The sequence below is a fragment of the Fulmarus glacialis genome, unplaced genomic scaffold, assembly GCF_000690835.1.
Source record: "Fulmarus glacialis isolate BGI_N327 unplaced genomic scaffold, ASM69083v1 scaffold12035, whole genome shotgun sequence".
Classification (NCBI taxonomy): domain Eukaryota; kingdom Metazoa; phylum Chordata; class Aves; order Procellariiformes; family Procellariidae; genus Fulmarus; species Fulmarus glacialis.
Genome location: NW_009214960.1, coordinates 1 through 22585, shown reverse-complemented (window position 1 = coordinate 22585; position 22585 = coordinate 1). Strand labels below are relative to the sequence as shown.

At 51.7% G+C, this 22585-nt stretch overlaps 1 protein-coding gene across 2 annotated transcripts in view; it reads left to right on the top strand.

Moving 5' to 3' along the window:
* Positions 1-20923, top strand: part of FLT4 (fms-related tyrosine kinase 4) — a 36703-nt gene extending 15780 nt beyond the window's left edge. Inside the window, exons 10-29 of one of the 2 annotated variants that reach the window (XM_009578775.1) lie at positions 1732-1870; positions 4486-4594; positions 5686-6045; positions 6293-6439; positions 7107-7238; positions 7524-7630; positions 7933-8068; positions 8877-8981; positions 10546-10659; positions 10871-10959; positions 11256-11403; positions 11979-12073; positions 12420-12542; positions 12965-13076; positions 13449-13548; positions 14050-14155; positions 15054-15193; positions 15882-16002; positions 16787-16872; positions 18276-20923. In XM_009578775.1, coding sequence (XP_009577070.1) covers positions 1732-1870; positions 4486-4594; positions 5686-6045; positions 6293-6439; positions 7107-7238; positions 7524-7630; positions 7933-8068; positions 8877-8981; positions 10546-10659; positions 10871-10959; positions 11256-11403; positions 11979-12073; positions 12420-12542; positions 12965-13076; positions 13449-13548; positions 14050-14155; positions 15054-15193; positions 15882-16002; positions 16787-16872; positions 18276-18495 — 2689 coding nt within the window. In that variant the 3' untranslated portion in view covers positions 18496-20923. Of the gene's footprint in view, positions 1-1725; positions 1871-4485; positions 4595-5685; positions 6046-6292; positions 6440-7106; positions 7239-7523; positions 7631-7932; positions 8069-8876; positions 8982-10545; positions 10660-10870; positions 10960-11255; positions 11404-11978; positions 12074-12419; positions 12543-12964; positions 13077-13448; positions 13549-14049; positions 14156-15053; positions 15194-15881; positions 16003-16786; positions 16873-18275 lie in introns of both variants that reach the window. The other variant, XM_009578774.1, reaches the window with a different exon arrangement.
* Positions 20924-22585: the final 1662 nt, after the last annotated feature.

The following is a 22585-nucleotide window of genomic DNA, read 5'->3' as shown; positions in this document are numbered from 1 at the left end:
CATGGCAAGAGGAGGACAGCAACGACTGATAGCTCGGAGCACCGTACAGCCACTCACCCTGTGGAGAGGCAGAGTGGAGCCCGCCGGAGACACCTGTGCTCTGTGCGGGAGTTTTGCCCAGCCTGGCTGGTCCCAGACACCAAGGGCTTCCACAGCTTCCCCTGTGTTCTCAGCCATCTGGCAGGGGATGTCCATGGCCCAGCCACATCTCACAGAACCTGCAATAAAACTGCTGACCACTGTGCTAATGGGGAAACTGATGCAGATTGCAGGAGAAATTGTCACAGCCCCTTGGTGAGACCCTGAGACAGCAGCTGCGGCTCACCCCATTCCAGCCCTAAGGTCCCTGTGTTTTTTTGATCCTCCATCTTCTGGGTAATGATGGAAACAAAAGTGCTCATAGGCAAGGAAGCAGAGCTGCTGCGTGTGGAGAAGAGTTGCTGAGTCTGGGGGAAGCGCCAGATCTCTGCCAGCTGCCAGGACGGTTTGCCAGGAGGGTGTTTGTGCAGGCAGCACCAATAGGTAGGCAGGAAGGGTGTGTGCCCACTGCCTGTGTCCTGGGAAGCTGGGGCAGCACCAGGCAGGGCTGCAGTGGCATTTTTTAGTGGCAGCCTCACAGGAAGAAGGAAGAGGGATGCTGGGGAGTTGTAGCCAGAGCAGTCAGGGCGGAGGACATCAGGGTGCCTGGAGGAAGCCAGGTCCCACAGCCCTGTGCAGGCTGTTGCCGAGCCAGGGACGCCAGAGAGCTTTCCATTGCATGCAAGTGCACTGTGGCCCTGTCAGGAAGCAGAGGGGCCCATAATTTATGAGGACTGTCTTCCAAGGCCACCGTATTTCTGCCTAGCATAGCTTCAGAGGATGCAGGAGGCTTCTTTCTAGCTTCCTGTTGTTTACACAGCTCGCCGGTGTGCTCACACCGCCAAGCGCTCTGCCCCGCACTGCCAGCACGCACCCTTGCCTCTGCTCTTGGGCGCTCAGCTCCCCCCTGCTTCCCTGTCACCATAAACCTTCTCCCCCCACATCTCCCACCCTGGATTTTGGGCAGACCCTCCCATCTCCCTGCCCCACCTGCATTTCAGAAGCACCATGCAGGCTGCAGCATCCAGGGTCCCTGACAGATTTGGGCACTTCTTCCCGCTCGCCTGTCTCAGTCCGAAGAGGTACCACCATGCCCCTGTGAGACACCAGCAGCATCTCTACTTGGGATGTTTCCCTCCTGGTATTTGTTGAATCAGGGGCAGCAGGAGCACCCTTGAATGCTGCACCCTTGGGTGCTGCACCGTCTGCTCTCCAGGCCAGCGCCCAGCCAGTCTGTGACATCCCTTACTCACAGTCCCAGCAGGGGTTTAAGGCCTTGTTGCTGAGCAAAGTGGCATCAAGAACTGCCCCAGGCACACATGAACCAATTTCACTGCTGCCTTTCTCCACCCTTAGCAGGGAAAGATGAAACCACAGGCCTGGGGGTGAAGACACTGCCTGGGACACTGGTATCTGTTCCCTGCCTCAATTTTCACATCTATAGATGTTTGCCTCACGATGATTGCGGAGCACCCTTATAAAGCACATTAGAAACTGTGTAACCGAAACACCCAGGAAATTTTGCAGAGTTAGAAGACAGGGACATCAATTCTTAGACACAAAGCTATTTTTGCTGCCTTTTTCCCAGCTGACCTCCTCTCCCACTTCTCTTCTCTTTCTCCTGCTCCTCCCCGGCTGCTGGATTAGCAATAGCAGGCACCGCGCAGCAAGGCGCCATCAGCGGGACCGGATGCCCGAGTGCAAGGACTGGAAAGATGTGTCGCAGCAGGATGCGGTGAACCCCATCGAGAGCATTGACACCTGGGTGGAGTTCGTGGAGGGGCGGAACAAGGTGAGGCTGTAGCCCCAAGCCCATCCCAGAGCAGGGAGCTGGAGACAGGCACCCTTGGAGGGGTCCTTTGCGATCAGCCAGCAAAAGTGGCCTGGAAACAAGCCTGGCAGAGACAGATTTGGGGAGGGCTTCACATTTCTGCTTCTAAAGTAAACCTTCAGCGGCCATTCCCAGCTCTAGCGCTCTGCAGTACCAGGCAGCCCCAGGGCGAGGGAGAACTGTCATCTCTGAGAAATTACCCTGCATCCAGAGAGGCTCCCGCTGGGGCTGACTGCGCAGGAGGGTTTACACTGTTGCTGTTGAACACAGGGCACCCAGCTAGGGAGGGCATGGGGGACGTGTGCTGTGGGGGCTCCCATGGCCATTTCTGAGCGTTCCTGCTTGAGCTGTTTTGGAAGACCAAACCCGCAGAGCAGCCTGGGCAGCTGGGAAGGGAGAGCAAGAGTCACAGACTGAGCAGGAAATCTTTGGCCTGGGGAACGTGCATGTGTGCGGTGGGGTATTTCATCCAGCTGTCCCCATCCTGGTGGGGTGAGGGTGGTGTGGAGATGCTGGCGTCCATCCGCTGCAGGTTAGTGAGTGAGAGCATGTGCGCCCCACAGAGCCTGCTTCTCCATCACAGTGTTTCCTCTCTGGAAGGAACATCTCTCCCTCGTTGCAGCGTGTGACCTGCAAACAGCCAGACACTGCTTGCTGCCTGTTTCTTTCTGTCTCTCTGGCCGCGAGTGTCGGGTCTGCGCCGTGACGGGGTTCCTGTTCCTGCTGGTGTCGGGCACCAGCCGCTCGCAGAGGGATGCAGAACAAACAAACGGGCCCCCGTTTCCGAAAGTCACTTCCTGTTTTCCTACACACCTCCAAAGGCACTTCCCGTCCCCTGGCCTGGCCGGGAGTTCATCACTCTGGCAAAAGGGTGGCAGGGGCAGAAGCTGCTCCTCCCAAAGCAGCCGAAGGGAGAGGCAAGGATTGGTGTCCCCCAGGGAGGTGAGCAGGGGTGGTGGGAGCTCCTGGGTGAGAAGCCCTTTGTCTCCCTCCAGATGTGACTCTCGTCTTGGTCCCTTTTGATCTTTCCCTTTTTCCCCTCATTCTCTTCCTCCTATTCCTCAGCTGTGTCCTTCTCATTCCATCTCTTTGGTTGTAACTGTCCTGGAGGTCCAGCTTAGGTTGTGCAGTCCAGGGACGTGCAAGAGCTCTAGGAGAAGACAGCTGGTCTTCCACTTGCAGTGGGATGCTATGTCCACAAATCCGCTTTCTCTCCCTCTCCTTCTCCTTTCTGCCTGTCTTCTTTTACCATCTTCCTCTGGTTTTTATTCTGTCTGGAAAGGCCAGAATGAGCCACAGGGTGTGCAGTGCGCTGCAGACAGCAGGATGATGTCAAATCCAGAAATCCCAACTCAAGCATAACAGTGCAGATTAGAAGGAAAATCCCCAAGAAACAGGAAAGGCAGCACACAAAGGTGCCAGTGATAGGGTCACTTCAGCTGTATTGAATAACCCCAAGAAACGGAAAAGGCAACGCACAGAAGTACTAGAAATAAGGTCACTTCAGCTGTATTGAATATGCGCTGAATGAATAACTGTTCCTTCTGATTAACACAAGCTAATACATTGCCACTTAGAACGGAAATGCTTCCCAAAGTCTGTTGGCTGAATAGTAAAGGCAAAGTAGTTTCTCTGTAGGAACACACTTTTTTTGCATTTTAAACATTGCCTCATTAGAGGGATTTTTGCATGTCGTTACCTTGTCGTTTAAACTGGGAGAGAGGAGAAACCTGTGCTTCAAACTGCAGATCTCCTCTAAGGGGTGTGCTTGTAACACATTTGGCAGCTCACACGTGTGCAGTGTGAGCTGGGAGGAGAGCAGCCTTACTCCCCAGCTGCCTTTCCTGGCTTATTTGGAGGCAGCATCTCCTGGGTCTGTGCTCCCAGGATGGCAGCCTGGCTGTTTGCCCAATCATAGTCACGTCTTGCTGGAAGGAGGGAGGAGGAAGCTTTTAGGACCATGTCTTGGAATTTAAAGGGAGAAGATGACAGATCTTCCTGAACTGGTGAGAGCTGGGATGCTTTCACAGGTTTGATTTCCCCTTATGGATAAAAGGAGTGCTTCCAGGTTTGTAAGTACCTGTAAACTCCACTGAACTCTGTGGGACACTAAGCAGTCACTTCACTGCAGAGGGCTTAGGGAATCAAAGCTTTGGTGTCCTTTCCCTTTCTCCCCACTGTTACAAAGCTTGGCAGGAGCTTAGCCATCCCCTCAGCGTGTTCATGTCCCCCTTGCTGGGCCCAGGCCTGTCCCCGTGGTGACCCAAGGGGCTTAACAAGAAGTTTGCTCCCATGGAGAGGCATCTATGCTGGCTGGGCCCCGTAAAAAGGAGCAGAGAGTGGGAATAAAACCACATTGCTGTTGCTAGAGCTAGCAGATGAGGCATGAAATACACAAAGGACTATTGAATAAGGGGCTATTTTTGAGTAACCCTTTCCCAGGTACGGCTGCAGCCTGGGGCCAGGCTTGCTGTGTGCTTTGCTGTCTGTCAGAGAGCAGCACCAATCCTATTTCTTCCTTGCACCAATCCCTCTTGCTCTACCTAACTCCTTCTTATGCTCTCTTCCCCCATCAGACAGTCAGCAAACTGGCCATCCAGGAGGCCAACGTCTCAGTCATGTACAAGTGTATCGCCTCTAATAAAGTGGGTCGAGACGAGCGGCTGATCTACTTCTATGTGACCAGTGAGTACTGCGGACATCCCTTCCACCTCCATCAGCCAGCTCTCTGCTTGAAATAGGCAGGTCCCTAGACCTGCCGGGTCCTGTCATTCACAGTTAGCACCTTAAACAGTGACCGGGAAGCCAGCAGGAAAGCAGGGCTGCCCCAAAGCTCTGCTGAGTGGCAAAGGCCTGGAGCTCTGGCAGCAGGTAGTGCAGGCAGAGTTTGGCAGGCAGACCTGGGGATGAGCCGGCGCTGCCTGTGCCTGGGTCCTGGAGCAGCCCTGGCAGGTCCTGGAGCAGCCCTGGCAGGTCCTGGGCTGGGGACGTCCTGCTGGCTCAGGCGCAGGCAGCTGCCTGGGCTGGGGATGTGCCTGGTCCGAGAGCATCCTCTAGTGGCACTGCCCGACCGCTCCCAGGCAGGGTCCTGCTGGCCCGAGCCCCCCGGCAGGGTCCCCACGGGATTTTGGTGGGGGGAGGAAGCTGAGTCTGTAGAAACCAGAGCCCAGCAGTGTGGGCTGGAGTCGTGGCCCACATGAGGCTGCATAAGCTCCCTGCCAGCGGTACCCCATGCTGGCGGGAGTCTGTCCCTGTCCACTGGGGACAGGGAGCCCAGCAAGGGCACAGCAGAGGCTTATCTTCATGCCTCTCTGGACAGACCCCAGAAGCCTGGGCTCCTGGCCCTCACAGGGAGTACCTGTGCTGTCAGAGCCACCAGCTTTTGTGGAGGCAGATGAACATCTGCAATTGCTGCTCCAGTAATGCTCTGAGTGTGCAGTTGTCCAGCCTGGCTGTGTAAAAGCAGGCACATGTGCAATCCAGAATGCTGCAGCTGAGCTGAGAGCAGTAACAGCCTAATTCAGACCTCCCAGTCTTGTTTCACTTGTGGCACCATCTTAATTTGACCCTGGGACTTCAGCATATCCCTTAGCACTCGCCGGGCTTAAGCTGTTGGTTGCTGGCAGTTTGCATGTCACAGTTCTGCTCTAGATTGGTTTCCTTTACCCTGGCTGAGGATGAGGGGTTTCAGAGAGCTGAGCCCAAGGAGACAATTTCATTGTGTCTGGCAGCTCAGCCGTGAAAACTCATTCACATGTTCATTTCCTTCCTGAAAGCCATTCCAGACGGGTTCGAGATTGAGTCCCAGCCCTCAGAAGAGCCCATAGAAGGGCAGGACCTACAGCTGAGCTGCAATGCAGACAACTACACGTATGAGAACCTGCAGTGGTATCGGCTGAACCTCTCCAAGCTCCATGATGAGGAGGGCAACCCCCTCGTGTTGGACTGCAAGAACGTCCACCACTATGCCACCAAGATGCAGGGGGAGCTGCGCTTCCAGCCCGACTCCAACGATGCGACCTTGCTGCTCACCATCCCCAACATCTCCCTGGGCGAGGAGGGAGACTATGTGTGTGAGGTGCAGAACCGGAAGACCAGGGAGAAGCACTGCCACAAGAAATACATCTCTGTACAGGGTGAGGGTCCACAGGGTAGGCGGGAGTGACGGAGGAGAGCTGGTACTCTTGCTGCCATCAGCTTCCCAGTCCATCCCCAGGGGAAGCCACGCAAGCAAGCTAAACTCAAGGTGGCAAAGGCAGGGCACCTGGGTTCTCAAGACACCCTTCAGCAGGGGTCAGAGACCCAAAGGCCCTCAGGAACACAGATATTCTTTTGATCAATCAGTTTCTCTTTCCCCTCCTCCTCTTTGTGCTGCTCCTCCAGCCCTGGAGATCCCCCGCCTCAAGCAGAACCTGACAGACATTTGGGTGAATGTCAGCGACTCCATAGAGATGCGCTGTAAGGTGGACGGCAACCATGTTCCTGAAATCAGCTGGTACAAAGATGAGAAACTGGTGGAAGAAGTGTCAGGTACGGTGGGCTGGGGGTGAATCAAAGGCAGGACATCATGTCTGGCAGCTGGAGAGCTGAACACCGCTGGGTTACGGCAGTTGCCGTGCCCAGGCAAAGGCGCCCATTCTCTGAATTGGCTGAACTCTGGTTTAATCATATTCTATCCCAGTTTGATGCAGTCTCACCAGCCAAGTCTATGCCCTAGGGCCTGGCTCAGCACTGTCTGTGCATGTGCACATTCAGCTGGAGAGCAGAAAGAGAGTGATAAATCATTCATCTTGTTACTCCCAGCCCAGTGCCTGGTATCTTTGCTCATGCAGGGACCAACTCAGATCCCATGGAAGGAACATGGGAAGGATCCAGGCACATTGCAGAGGGAAAGGAACAGGTCCTGGAGCTGAAGCAGAGCTTGACACACCAGCTGGACTGCCTGGGCACCATCCCCATCCAGCATTGCCTGCGGGGGTTTCATCCCATCCATACACTGCCTGGGGAGGGCCCCTCCAGGGTATTTCTGGGGCCATCAGGCCACAGAAGAGAGCCTCTACCAGCTGGTGCAATTTCATTCTGCCATCTAAAATGAACTAGACAAAAAATAGGAGCCTTATTTTGAGCCTGAATGAGTCCAGTGTACTAATCCCCCCCCTCCCTGTGAGTGACCACCGCAACCCTCTGTGCCTTACAGGGATTGACCTGGCGGACTTCAACCAGAGGCTGAGCATTCAGAGGGTGAGGGAAGAGGATGCTGGGCTCTACCTGTGCAGCGTCTGCAATGCTAAGGGCTGTGTGAACTCCTCGGCCAGTGTCTCCGTGGAAGGTACCAGCAGCCATAGCAGCCCGGGGGATGAAGTGGGGGAGTAGGAGTGTGGCCAAGGTCCCATGCCTCTTCCCTGTGACACCAGGCAGTGGGAGGCAGCGAAAGCCCCTAGGCCTTGCTGGTGGCACGGTGCTCTCACAAGAGGATCTGTAGTCCAGAGCATGTTTATCTCAGGCAAACACAACTCCCCAGTCTCCCCACATCCTGAAGTAGGCCACAAGGTACGGCTGAGCTGGGGCATGGAATGGGAATCTCCGAAGTTACAATTTCCCTCCCGTCCCACAGGCTCTGATGACAGGACCAATGTGGAAATTGTCATCCTGATAGGGACTGGGGTTATCGCTGTTTTCTTCTGGATCCTCCTCATCCTCATCTTCTGTAACATCAAAAGGGTACGTGACTGTCTCTGTCCCAGGGCAGGGGAGGTGGCTTAGCGGGGCGTGGGGCAACACCATTGCTGTGATGTGGGGCTGTATGACAGCACCCGCTAAAAGGAGGTGATTGAGTGTTGCTTCAAGCGCTCTCACTGCCAAGGACAGGGTGCATAAGGGCTGTGGTAAAGGAGGTGACAGGGAATGGCCTTTGCCAGGGGGAAGCAGGTCAAGGCAGGCAAAGGAACAAAATCCCCTCTGGGAGTCAGCACCCAGTGCAGGGAGGGCATCTCCTCACCCTTTGTGTTGGCTGATTCCTGCAGCCTGCCCATGCAGACATCAAGACGGGCTACCTCTCCATCATCATGGACCCTGGCGAGGTGCCCTTGGAGGAGCAGTGCGAGTACCTGCCCTATGACTCCAGCAAGTGGGAGTTCCCACGAGACCGCCTGCGCCTAGGTGAGCTGGACTCCCTCCCTGCCACTGCGCACTGCAGCCAGGGCTTCCCACCAGCCCTTCAAACTCACCCTCCAGGTTTCTTACACACCTCTCTATATTTAATGCCTTCTCTCTGCCTCAGGCTTCCCATCTTCTTCCCCAGACTGTCCCTAAAGCCCTGCTGTGCCTGGGAAATCTCTTTGGGTCTGACTATGGACAGGTCTGAACCAACTGTAAGCCCAGATTCTCCCAGTGTACCCACACAGGCATCACTGAGACCAGAAGACCTCTGGGCATGCTTTAAAACACATCCCCATATTGTCCAAGTGGCAATCTGACAGAACAGCCCAGTCCATGGCAGGTACCCTGAGTTCAGGGCCAGGATTGCATCCATTTATCCTCCTCATGCTGAGAGACCCACATGCAGTCTCTTCCCTTTGTCTGGGAGGGTTAAAAGGGCTGCAGACTATCTTTGAGGCACAGAGCAGTGACATTAGCCCTGGCTGCTCTGCTGCAAGGTGTCATGTTTACCTTTCCCACACGCTCTGCTCGAGGGCAACAAACAGCCCCTCACTTCTACAGGGCCATTTCCTTCCTCTGCTTTGTCCATGCCAGCTCTGTCTCAGTTCCTCCCATCATCCTTTCTCTTATTCTCACCGACAGAGCAAGCAGCCACCTGGGAAGGGCACACGTTCCACTCCTTCCTTTTCCTTTCTGATGTTTTTTCTTTCTTCTTCCCATGGTTTCCTGTTGGGATTTTTGTTTTTTCATTCCATTCTGGCTGTGCTGCACCTGCCTTCCTTCACACTGCCTCTCTCCTTGCCTATAGGTAAAGTCCTGGGTCACGGTGCCTTTGGGAAGGTGGTGGAAGCATCAGCGTTTGGGATCAATAAAAGTAACAGCTGTGAGACCGTAGCAGTCAAAATGCTGAAAGGTATGTGGACAGCGAAGCAGAATATGCAGTCTGTGTGGACAGCAAAGAATGAGGCATCTGCCAGGGAATGTCCACCCTGTAAAAGCCTGTCTTTTGCATAAGGCATTTGTAAAGGCCCTGGAAAATGTTTTATTTCCCACAAGCACTCCTGGGTGCTTCTGCTTGAGCTAGCCCTGAACTACGGGAGAGGAGCTGGAGCCAGCCTTTTAATTTATGGCTTCTTGGCCTCAACACAGTTGATCCTCTTGGCCTCCCTTCGTGGATACTTTAGCCCCATTCAGCTGCACTGGGAGGCAAGTGGCAGAGCAGACAGCAGAAACTGGGAGAACTTGGCTTTCAAGCAAGTTTAGCTGTCTGCAAAGGCAAAGACTGAAATCTGTCTTAAAGGACAAACAAGAATCCAGAACCCCTCTTTGGCAGGTCACTAAAGGAAGTGTTGCTCCCAATTGCCCTATTCCAAATGTGCCTGTATTTCGTGTTTATGAGCCAGGTTCAGAGCTGGGTAAGGAAGCAGGTTGCATCTCTTACCCAGCTCTGAGGTCTAAATTGGCTTTGCACCCAAAGCCCGGTCAATCCAGAGTGAGATTTTAAGCTTTTATAACCATGCTTTCAAACAGGCATCCAGAACATTATTCTAATTACATTATTATTACACATTATTCTAATGTGTAATTTGGCACCCAACAAAATACCGAGGCAGTCTCTGGCCAGCAGTGGCCTGTATGTGGAAACCAAACCGTGGCTCATCTCAGCGGCACTTACCACTGCAAGTGTACAGATGATCTGCACAGCAATTGCAGAGGGCAGCCTGGCCATGCAAGGTTGCTTTACAGTCCTTTGAGGCATGGCTCTCACCTGGCCCATCAGCTGCAGTTCAGGAGGATGCTTCTCTCTCTCAGACTAAATTTACAAACTCCCAAGTAAGGCAAAATGCATATGGAGAAGCAGAGAAGTATGAAAAAGGTACAAAAAACCAGAGAGCAAACCCTGAGAGTAAAACAGAGGATCAAGAGTTGGTGCGAATTAGGCACTCAGAGAGAAAATGCAGTACAGAGAGCTGGGAGGGGCACAGCGCTGTATTTGCTATTGGAGAGGAACCATAAAAAGATATTCTGGGTTTGAACTGAGACAGCTCCTATCTTCAGTCATGATCAAAAGACTCAGATGCCTTTTGTTTCTAATTTTCCTTCAAATTGTTTTATGGCTCGTTATCTCTGTTTGGAGGCCAAAAGGGCAGAGATTCAAACGTGTATGTAAGCCTCAAGTGATCTTTTTCCCTGCACAACTATCATAAGAAAAAATCTGTTGGGCACAGGTTGTGTTGTCCTTTGCTCTGGGTCCCTGCATCTGCAGGGAGCACCCCAACGCGTTACAGCAGGGATCCTGGGAGCTCCAGACAAGGCTCTGACATTTCATATGGAATTATGCAATAACAAAATATACCAAGGCTTTGAGGTCACAGCCTCCTCAGAAAGACTCACATTAACAGTCTGCTAAGAGAAGGGTGGCGAGGGGGAGTGAAAAGTTGTGAGGAAGTGTCATGACATGGTTTGTGTGTTTCCAGAGGGAGCTACCGCAAGCGAGCACAAGGCACTGATGTCAGAGCTGAAGATCCTCATTCACATCGGGAATCACCTCAATGTGGTGAATTTGCTGGGTGCCTGTACCAAACCCAATGGTAAATATCCCAGGGCAATAGGCTGTGCCTGCTCCCAGAGATCAGTGCTTGTCCATGTGTGTGACCACATGTGAGGATGTTATCGGTGTGTCTGTGTGCACTTAGGGCAGGTGCCACAGCTCAACAGAGCAGCACATAACATGACTTGAGGCAAATTCTGACCATCCCAAGCCCTTACCTCTTCCCCTGACCTTTGGTGTCTTCTCGCCAGGTCCACTCATGGTTATTGTTGAGTTCTGCAAGTATGGAAACCTCTCCAACTACCTGCGGACCAAGCGGGAAGGATTCAGTCCTTACAGGGTGAGTAGCTTTCTTTGCCCCTAGGGACCTGTCCTATGTCTAGGGAAGGAAGATGTGTAGCCTGAAACATGATCTGACAATGGGACAAAGACACCGTCTGTCTAGCAGCAGATCAACTTTACACAGTGGTCTTGGTTCATGTGCACATCAGGGAAGTAATTTCTTTCTGCAATGGAAGATAGGTGCTTCCAGGCCAGAATTACAGTCTAAGAACAGGAAAAGACAGTGCAGCTCGTGGGTGCAGGGGTTATGGTGTCTGTTGCCTGCTGAGGTTTTTGTTTTGGTCTCCTTGCCAGGAGAAGTCTCCCAGGCTGCGTATTCAGGTCCAGTCCATCGTGGAGGCAGTAAGAGCAGACAGGAGGAGTCGTTCTGGGACTAGTGACAGCGCTATCTTCAACCGCTTTCTGATGCACAAGAGCCAGACAGCGCAGCCGATCCAGGAAGGTAATACTCCAGCCTTGGCAGCGGCTCCTCACCTGGCCCACCAAAAAAATGCCAGGCTTGGCTAGCTTGGGGAATGGGTAGGGCATGACACTGGGGAGCTGGGAACCAGCCTTGGAGCTGATCACTCCACTGTTGCATGGCAATTCCCTGAACAGGGCTATTACAGTCATCTGTTGTCTCTTGTAATAGACTCTCGAAACCCAGAAGGGAGGATTAAATCCCTTTGGATTTTTTTAGCCTAAAGAAAGGAGAATTGAGGGGGATCTCAGTGGGTGCTCCCTAGGACAGGAATGGTGAGCTGACCTTCAAAGTCCCTTCCAGCCCTGTTTCCCACAACTCTTTCTGACTGACGTGTGCTGGAGGCTGGACTCATTCTCCTCACACTTGAGCAGGTTCCTGCCGTGTGCTTTCTGCCACCTAAGCAGAAAATCCTAGAGGGGAGCTGGTTATTCCAGTTAGCACTGAAGACTAGCTGTACCTCACTAAGAGGCTGGTTGTATCCCACAGTCCTGGAGACAGGCAAGGAGGACAAGAGACCGCTCACTGTCTAATATTTGTCTTGTACTCCTGGACAGTGGATGACTTGTGGCAAAGTCCCTTGACAATGGAAGACCTGATCTGCTACAGCTTCCAGGTAGCACGTGGCATGGAGTTCCTGGCATCCCGAAAGGTGAGTTCCCCCTTTCCTTCGCTCCCCTCTTCTTCTGTGCATGCCTGACCAGAGAAGGCCTGCCTACAGCCACTTTACAGGTGACTCACAGAGAGATTCAGTGATCTGCCTCACACTTCTCAGGAAGTCTGAGGTAGCCCTGTGTACACAAAGATGGGAAATCAGTCCTCTGGCATTTCATCCTTCTCTCAACCATCTTCTTCTGAAATTTTCATCTTTAGCTCCTTCCCACTTCCACCATTCCCCCATTACAGCTCAGGTTCATGAGGGGAGGGGTGTGCTCTGCATTTTCTGATGGTGGTTCCTGTCCCTCTGATTTTGCCCCTTCCTCTTCGTGTGCCCTCAGTGCATCCACAGAGACCTGGCGGCTCGCAATATTCTGCTGTCAGAGAACAACGTGGTAAAGATCTGTGACTTCGGCCTGGCCCGGGACATCTACAAGGACCCCGACTATGTCAGGAAAGGCAGTGTGAGTGCCATCTTCTCAAACTCTATACAGATTAGGCCCCTTTGAGGTGTTCATAAAGTACTCCGGGGGTGGAATAAACTGAGGAAAACATAAAAAAGGAGGAGTGGAACCACTTGTGTAGCTGGGACCAGGAACCATTGGCCCTGTGATGTATGTGTTCTCCTCCTCCTCCACTAGCAGACCTCTGTCTCCTTCCTTCTGCCCCTCAGCCTGTCATTAACTTACTCTTCTTTCTTTATACTCTTTCCTCCCCCTTTCAGTGTGTCCGTCCCTCCCTCTTGCCTAACTAAACCTCCATTCCTCCATGGAGAGAGGAGCAGGGCTATCGGCTCTGGTTTACTTTCATCCTGTTGCTACAAGAAGGGCTGTCCTGGGACATGTCCCTGACTGAACGCTTTGTGCCTTGCCTCCTCCTCCTTCAGGCCCGTCTCCCACTGAAGTGGATGGCTCCAGAGAGCATCTTCGACAAGGTCTACACTACCCAGAGTGATGTCTGGTCCTTTGGGGTCCTCCTCTGGGAAATCTTCTCTCTAGGTGAGTGCTAATGAGGGTCACATGCTGCTGAGGGACACCTCTCTTCCCACGTAGCAGCTCAGTGGGTAAGTCTGTGCAGGAGGCTCTGACACTCTGAAGCATGTTTAAGGAGTGATGGGAAGAGACATCAGTGTAGGCAAAAAAAATATGGAGGCTATATCCACCCACGAACAGGGTGGTGGGGAGACAGGCATGCAGAGGTGGCCTCCAGCTCACTGAGGCAGATGGGCCTGTCTCAGGCAGCACCAAGGACTTGGGCTGTGTATGAGAAGTGACCACATCTCCCAGTGTTTTGGGAGGAAGGTCAGTCTCAGAAGGACTGGTTTCTGATGGCACATTTCACGTTCCCACCCCTCTTCGAACCTCCTTTAGGGGCATCTCCATACCCTGGAGTCCAGATCAACGAGGAGTTCTGCCAGAGGCTCAAAGACGGTACCAGGATGAGAGCCCCAGAGTATGCCACAGCAGAAATGTGAGTCAGAAACCCTACGGATCCCAGCATTGGTCGGAGCAGAGCCCTCTGTGGGATGGTAGAAACCTCCCAGATCCCAGCACAGGGCAGGACAGGCCCCTCTGTGGGATGCAAAGACGTTTCAGCCGGGGTGGGGGATGAGCCAACACATCCTTCACTCCAGGCAGCTGCCTGGAGGGCAAGCCAGATGGGTTCGAATCAGAGCTATCTAGGTACCCTCACATACCCACACTGAGATGGGTCTGTGTGGGCAATGTGCTTTCCTGCTCTGAAGGGTATCAGAGGTATCTGAATTAGCTCCTTGTGCACTGTTATATTTAGTGCATAAGGAACCAACCCCCTTCCAGTAGGGGTTGGCCAATGTGCTGGGGGGTGCCGAGCTTTCCTTCACAGTGCACCAGTCAGGTACATGCAGTCCCAGTGGGTACCACATGGGTGGGAGCTGCAGAGGGGGGTAGGAGGGGGTTTCTATGGCATAAAACCAGCATCTCTTCTTGGCAGTTACCGTATAATGCTGAGCTGCTGGCACGGGGATCCCAAGGAGAGACCAACTTTCTCCGACCTGGTGGAGATACTGGGGAACCTTCTTCAGGAAAACGTCCAGCAGGTGAAAACCTCTCTGTGTCCCTGCTCAGTTCCAGACAGCTCTTTCTTCTCCCACCGCTAGCTCCCTTGCTGTGCATAGGCCAAGGGATAACATAGGGATTCCTAGATCAGAGAGGTCTCTTTCCCAGAGCGACTGTAGAGCTCATTTCTGCGGTAGCCCTCCTGCTGGATCCTAATCTAGTTCCACTCCTTGTAGGGCGGGTACCCTCTCAGTTGTCATTCCAGTATTTCCATCCTAATGCCCAGATGATTATTTGAAATTTTTCAGCTGAGTCAAGGCCCTGGCACTACTGCCTCCCACACGCCCGCATAATGAAAACCAGAACTTCACCAGTGTTTCTGAAACTCTATCCTCAGATCTAAATGTCAGTGCCATGTGAACCAAACAACTGTTCCATTACAGCAGTCAGATATACAAATTTCTCTGAAACTATTACTAGTCGCTGCCATGCAGTAACTTACTAGGACTTTTAACTGTGATGAGCGTGCAGCTCTGATTTTAACATTTTCTTGATGTTCCATTTCATAAGACAATAGCTAAATGCTTAAATATGAGTACTGGTCTCATCCTGACATCCCTGATTTTAATCTTTCAACACTGGGTCCCAGCACAGGCATGACTAAGCCACAATGATGTGCCCCTGGAGCACAGCGCTCTGTCCATGTAGGCTACAGAACTGTAGGTGCTGTAGGACTGGGTTGTTTTCCTGCTCACACCCACCTCCATGCACCTGCAACACCCGCAGCTACTTAACATAGAGGGCATAGAAATCTCCAGCCAGATATTTTGTCCCAGAGAAACAAAAGAAACCAGAAATATTTCTCTCCAGCTCTGGCAGTTTCTGCTTGTGGGAAAGCCCTCCCCTTCTTGTAAGGCCACTCATTGTTCTTCCTACCAGGAAGGGAAGGATTACATCCCACTGAACGACTCTCACAGCTCAGAAGATGATGGTTTCTCCCAGGTGCCTTCTTCTGCCCAGCAAAACTCAGATGAAGAGGACTTTGACATGAGGATACGCTGCCACAGCCTAGCAGCAAGGTGAATTCCCCTTGAAAAGGGCAGAGAGAGCCCAGCAGGCAGCCAGCAGCCTGAGCTGTAAGGGAGCCTGAGCGATATGGGGTGAACCCAGTAGCAAAAGGTTGGAAAAATCCCAGGTGATGAGGTGCCATCCAAGCATTTAGGCCATAGCATCTTGCTTATAAAAGCAAAATCACTTGCCGTTGCTGATGAGAAAGAGCCCTTGATGCGTAAGCCTATGGCATTCCTTCTCCTGCCTCCAGCTACGCTGCTGGAGCATCTTATCCCACTAAAGGCATCATGGCCCATCAGGTAGATGAGGAAAGAAGGTGTCAGCTGCCCTTCTGCTAGTGCAGGAGCTTCATCCTATCTGTTCCTAACTAACCCAAACAATTAGGCCTAGGCTTCTCGTCTCTCAGGAGCTGTGATAGTGTGATGCCTGGGATCTACATGACATTACTCTACTTATCCAGAGTGGAGAGGTAGTAAGGGCCTGATTCGATCAGGAAGTCTAGGTGCTCCCCACTGCACAAGAAGTATGGGGTTAAGAGGCCTAAGGTGACCCTATTCCCCTCCCAAAATCCACCATTTGGGTCATCTGCCTTGCTGCATACTTTGGTTGCATGGAGAGGAGGTTGGGTTCAGGTCCTGTTTGTTCAGGACATTGACTCTGTTGGTTTTACTAAATACAGTATGCTTCTGTCGGCAGATACTACAACTGTGTCTCGTTCCCTGGTTGTTTGACGGGAGGAAATCAGATCAGATGTCCATCCAGGATAAAGACATTTGAAGAGTTTCCCATGACACATACAATGTACAAGGCACACCCAGTGAGTAGCATCTCAGTGGGGTTGAGCAGGGGGCAAAGAAATGTTCAGCTGTTTCCTGACACCTTTGCTGTTAAGATCGTGGAAGGAAGATCACTCCTATCTAATGTCAGTCTGTCTGTGTCATTCCTGTTCAGTCCGTCCAGTCCTATGCACATTCATTTCTCCACCTGGCACATAGCGGTTTCTCTACAGCACAGCTCGTACTGCCTGAGTGTGGAATAGGGAGGTTAGATCTACAAGCAAGGATGATAAAGGACCTCAGAAAAGAGCCTGCTCTTCACCCTGCTCAAATCTGTAAACGTGGCCTGGTTAAGCATACTGAAAATCCAGCCAGGACTAGGTAAATCCAGAGTGCTTGTCTGCACCTCCCCTATCTTGACCTACACGGCAGTGTGCAGTAAGAGCCCTCCTGGCCTCTCTAAACTGGGCTGGTACTCACATCTTCTAGAGTGGCAAAACTTAAGTCATTCCCTTAGTCTCAGAGGAAAATCTCACCTCTCTCAGATTTGATGGTAATACATCTTCCAGGCAGGGAGCACTCATTTTTTCCCCAAAAGTAGCACTGAACTGCACACACAAATCCTAGCTTTGTACGTACTGCTTTTAAGAAGGCACCTAAGAAAATCGGTTCCAGCAAGACCATGGAGCATGCTGGTAAAGTGCTCCTACTCCTTTTTTCCCATCATAGATACTCATGATCTCATCTCCTGTATGATTCCTCCTCCCTTCCCACTCTGATCAGCCGACAGGGATGTTACTGATAACTCCTGTTGCTTCCTTCCAGGACAATCAAACAGACAGTGGGATGGTTCTGGCATCTGAGGAATTTGAGAGGATAGAAAACCGACACAGAAAAGAAGGTGGATTCAGGTACTCCTTAAGTCTAGCCACTCAGACCTTCCTGCTGCCAAATGCAGTAAGACCAGGAGGCAGCTCTTGGTGTCTCCCCGTAGGGTATGCCTCTTAGGGCTCTCAGCAGCAGCAGGGCTGTGGGCCCTGAGCCAGATAAGTCCATGCACACATTAACGAGAGGCAAAACGCACAAAGAACAGACCTGCCTGCTGCTTCCTAGGGTTTAAAATATAAACTGTGCCCATTCAACTGATCAAGACACGTTCCACAGGGTATGAGAATGTGTCTGTTAAGATAATGAGGCACAGTGGAGTGATGGTGTTAATAGGACTCTTAATGCTTATTGACATTTTCTGGTGAAATGCATCAGGGCTTCTTCAGGCAGTGGCAGGTGGGATGGATGGAAACTATGCGGCTGCCACCTCCTTCCCCTAGCCCTGACCCATGTGGCACAGGGCCCCGATGTGGCATTGCAGGGATGGTACAGGCCTTAGGACTTCCCACCTGCCAGTACTGAGCCTGGTAGGTTGAGCTGGCACTCTTGGGGCCGAGGATGTTATGGATGGTTATGTCCTTGCCCCAGGCTTGGAAACTGGGCGAGAACCTGCCCAGCGCAACTCTGCTTGGTGCCAGAGCAGGCTGGGACCTCGTCTCCATGACAGTGTGTTGAGCAAACCATGTCAGCTCATGTGTAGACAAGGCCAATCCCAAGCCTCTTCCTCACCTCCTCTGCCTCCCAACATCAGATCAGACTGGTCATTGTCTTTTCCCTTAACCATAGCCCTGTGGCCTCTCTGCTGTTTTATCAGACTGTCTCCTTCTTCTTGTCCTTGTCCTCTTTTCCCTAAGGCACGCTCCCATTGTCTCCTACACCATGGGCTACCTGGCGTCCCGTCTCCTGGAAAACATTGCCCTTAAACCTCTCCTTGAATGTGTCCCTGCCCTTGCTCTTGTGACTTCTTGCTAGTCACCTGGTATTGGCAGGCACTGAGATGGGGTTGCTATTTTCTCCCACATCTTCTTCATCATCTTCCTTCGTTTCCTTTCCCCCATTCTGGCTGTTGGTTTGTATCAGTTTCTGTTACTCCTGCCAGGTCTAGGAGCAATTGAGGCAATGTCTCTTGTCTCTCCCTGCTCATTGGGGTCCCAACCCTTCCCTGGGCTTCCCAAAGGTATCTAGAAGAGCTGAAATAACTCTGTCGCGAGTTATGTGCAGATTTTTCACAAAACATACTGGCTGTGCTTAGGTTTAGAGCAAGGCCTGGTGTTGTGTTTTGAAATGGAGGTGTAGGTCCATTCCTGACCCTGCCTCTGCCCTGTGCATTAGCAGATGATGTTTCCTAAAGTTGGGATTTCTCTAAGCAGGACAGAGGCTTTCCAGGAGTGCTCAGATTGATCTTCTGTGTCTCTCTCCCTCACAGCAGTAAAGGGTCCAGCCGAACTGCGGAACTGCCAGGAGAACAGTCGGACCTGCGGGGCAGATGTCGGCCGTCGTACGGGTCCCAAGTTGGAGGCCAGACTTTTTACAACAGTGAATACGGGGAGCTGTCAGAACACTCTGAGGACGGCAGCTGCACCCCACCTGGAGAGGGGGCCAGTCCCCCCACTCTCCACGCTTCCTTTTTCTCCGAGCAATACTAATGGCATCAGGCCCTGGAGGTGCCTGCTGAGGCATCCTCTCACACCCTGCAGCATGTCATCAGGGTCACTCAGAGCTTCTCCTTCAACCTATGCCCAACCCCAGCAGGGAACCTACCCCGAACGGATGGGGAACACCGACGTTCTTGGAACCGCAGCACGATGGCCCACGCAGCACCTCCAGCTGCAGCTTCCCTGTGCCAGGACTGGAGAGAGCACCTCGCTGATTCCTCACATTTCTTCCTGTGGCTCAGACAGATGCATTCTGCCAGCGAGTGGGTGCCTATGTTCAGCACTACAGCACCTTCTGCCTAGTATCCAGCCTCCACTCAGATCAGCTTCCCATTCAGAAAGCCCATTTCAGGTCAGATATAAATAGATCTGTCTTAGTCTCAAGTTTCTTCCTGGTGTGCAGCCTGAATGTTTTTCCTTGGATTGCTTCCTCCTCCTCTCCTCATGATGTCAGCTGCTGAGCTGCAGAGCAGAATCAGAGGGAAGAAATCCCTAGTGGTATTAGCAGCAAGAGCAGGACATTTTAAAGAGGTGTATGGAGAGATCCCGAGGGATCTTTGTAAATGTTCATGCACACTGTTCATTCTGGGTAGGTGCCAGCCTCTCCATCTTTTCTGCAAGCAACACCCACACGCCTCTCATCTCTGCTGGGGGGAAACCTGTCAATCTGCCTTATCACCGGGATTATTTTAGCCATCTCAACACAGCTAGTGCTGAGTAGGTCATCAGCTTATGGCTAGAGTCCTCCCAGTGAGATAAATGTCAACTCTTTTTGCAGGCCCTGTGCAAAACGGCATTTTATATACTCTGTACTGGGAGCAGGTTACTCAGAGGTCTGCTGTTCTCCCTTTCCCAGAGCAGTGCTGAGATCATTTGTTGCTCAAGTGAGAAATTAAAGCAAAGCTGTGTTAATTTCAGCTGGCTTCTAAACATAGAGCGAAAATGGGTTGTTTGCTGGGAGGAAAAGGATCAAAGTGGTAGGGAGTGAAATGTTTATTTTCAAGTTGCTGCAAGGGTTTTGGAAACAATGGAAGGAACAGAGCTCCAGCAATGAGGTGCCCAGGGCTGCATCCCCTTGTGTGTTGGCATCACTGAGCACATGGAGGGCAGCACCCGGCCAGGGCTCAAGCCCCAGTTCTCCTGGATGGACAGTACTGCTGCCCTAGTTCCCTGGCTCTAAGGCGGCACTCTCTGCCCAACGGGCTCCTCTCCAGTTTCTGTTGCAGAGCCACCAGCACAGTGTACCTGTCTCTGGGGGACTGAGAAATATTTATTTGCTGAGGAAACATCTCATCATTTGGGCCGTGAATTCAGAGCTCCAGTGAACCTCTGCAGCCCGTCTCTACAGATTTCTGTGCTGCTGCCTCACCACTTCCCACCTACTTCTTTCCACCCTGCTCACCATCCGAGAGCTCAGCCACAGAGCAAGGTTACATCACCGTCAGAGGAGTCTGGGTGAAGAGACTCGTCTGAACAGCTTGTTATCATCTCTTCTCCCACATGCCCATGGCTGGCAGAGCTCCTTGCACCAGGGCATCTCAGCACTGGGGAGTTTCTGCTTGCGGGCCACACCTCTGTGCACAGAGCCAAGGGTTTGGTTTGGACTTCTAAAATTGTGTTTCCTGTCAGATGTACTGCTTTCCCAAACTATTTCTTTTCCAGCAGAGGGTTTCATGCGTTTCCTGACGTGAGCCTGTGAGTCCTTACAGATGACTTTCCCAAGTCTTAATTATAGTTCTCCACAGAAGTGTAATGGGGAGATTTATTTAGCACATGGGAAAAGCATGCCTGTCATTCAGATTCTCTAAGCCTGTGCAGAGCGCCCAATGTTCCCCTCCCTTTTCGTGTCAGTAGGATGACATGGCTGTGATTTCCATGGCGAAAAGAGGCACAAAACCGGACCAGCTTGAGCCAAACTGGCTCAGGACGTGGAACTGGAAACTGCATGTGACAATGAATTCCCTGACTTCTACTGGTGTCCCCTGAAGTTGAAGTTGCCAGGAATTTAAGCATCTTTAAGTAATTGTTATGACTCAGTAAGAATCCTCTGGCAGGAGGTGCCGGAGAGCCAGGCCAAGGAAGTAGGACAGCCAACGGCGTGTAGGCCAGACCAAGTTCTCCTGCCCTCGTCTTGCCCTGGTTTTTGAACTGGTGGTTCCCTTGACAGAAGGAAAGCTGCATGTGCCCCATGCTGCTGGGGGTCTCCACCGGCATTCATGTGGGTGGAAGGTGACAGATGGCTGAGCTAAATTCAGGCTGATCGCTTGGTGATGTGCATCCATAGGACCCAGGCTCTCTTGTTTCCCGTGCTTCACAGGCAGTTCTTTGCCTGGAAACACAGCCCCAACTGAGAGAGGGCCCAAGAAAGAGGCCTATAAATTAAACAATTGTTGAAAAACAGAATTCCAAAGTAGCTGCAAGTCCTTGTCCATATGTGAGGGATAGAAACGTACCAGCAAAGCCCGACACTTGCAGGGCACTGGCAGGATTCCTCAGCAGAAAGGGGACCGAGGCATCTGAGCGCCTTGGTTGGCTGTCAGCACTCCCAACCAGCCAGGACAGCTGCACTTTGTCTCTAGGTTCAGCTGTAAATTGCTCACGAGCATCCTTGTGAAGAAGGGTTACTTCATCAGAGCCATTGTTAACGATTCCCTGCTTCACTCTGGGGAAAGCACTGGTGTGACATCTGATTTTTGAACATTCAAATTGTTCGACTCCACAGAAGTTTATTTTCTCTCTTTTGCACCATCTTGATGGGTGGGTGGAATCAGATCCTATTGTATGTGCGTCAACAGCATTGCGTGAACAATGCAGCCATGATACGAGCAAATGCTGGCTCCTCTTCAGACACTCCTGCTGATGAAGAACAATTGTAGTGTGGGATGTTGAAGAGCTGTTGAGACAATTGTACTTTCGCTCTCTTAAAAGTATACTAAAATTAGAGTGTACAAACCTGATACCCTTCCCCACACTCTTGCATTATTTCTGGCATTTTTTTTTACAGTCTCCAGATAAGCATGAGCATGAAATGAAGCTGGTCTGTTTTGGTTTTAAGATGTGAGGCAATGGTGTTGTCTGTCTTTCCACAGCAACAAGGGAGTATTTCAACTTTTAAAACCCTGGGTTCGATAATTGTGCCTGCTCCATTCATAATGCACTCTCTGTTGTGTTTTGTTTGGGCTCTTTACTGGAACTCAACATTGAAGCTAAGCTATTTATCATCCTCCTCCTTTAAAATGACTGTTCCCGGTCTATGTGCAGTCTCATTTTTCCTTACAAAGTGTTAGTGTTGAGAGGACATTCCTCCCTCATGAAAACAAAGCGTTGGGTCCCCTACTTGCAAATACACATGTGTCTCTGAAGAAAAACCTGTGTATCGAGTAACACTTCATTTATATTGCAATATTTTAACCTGGTACCTGTTGTTGCTACAGCAGCATTCAATGTTTCAGTGGGCTGCCTTCGAAGCAAGTAGGTTACAACATGGGTTATTATGTGCGAGTAAAAAAGTGTGGTCTGTGCGTGTGAGAGAGTGTTTTGTGGGCGAGTGTTTGGGTGTTTGCACGTGCGAAGTTTTCCTACTAGTGAGTGTATGTGAGTGTTTATAACTCACGTTGAGTCTTGTCTCTGGAAGTTCACGGTTATATATCAAACCAGTTAGAACACTGCTTTCTTTCCTCTCCTCCTATAGTACTTGTTATCCTTTGTCATTACGAGTTTTGTTGTAATATCTAAATGTGAAAATGAATAAAGTGGTAACTGGCAGCTGCTCCCTGGTTCCTGGAGGCCACTGCTGCCCGCGGGCGCTGCAGCACTCCGCTCCCGGCTCCCCACGCCGCACCGGGCAGCCCGACTCTGGCCCAAGCAATTAGCACATTTTGGTTTTATTATTTTTACTTTTGTGTCCCTTTGCATTTCCCCGCATCCTTTAGGAAACAGCTGGCCTTTGTGGCATTTCCATCCAGGATGAAACTTGGTCTTTTCTCATGATGAAGCCGGATACGCTTTGGTTAGGCTTGCAGCGCCCGGCCCTTCGCCCCGCCGCCATCTCCCCCAGATCCGCGACTCTTCCTCGCCGCCT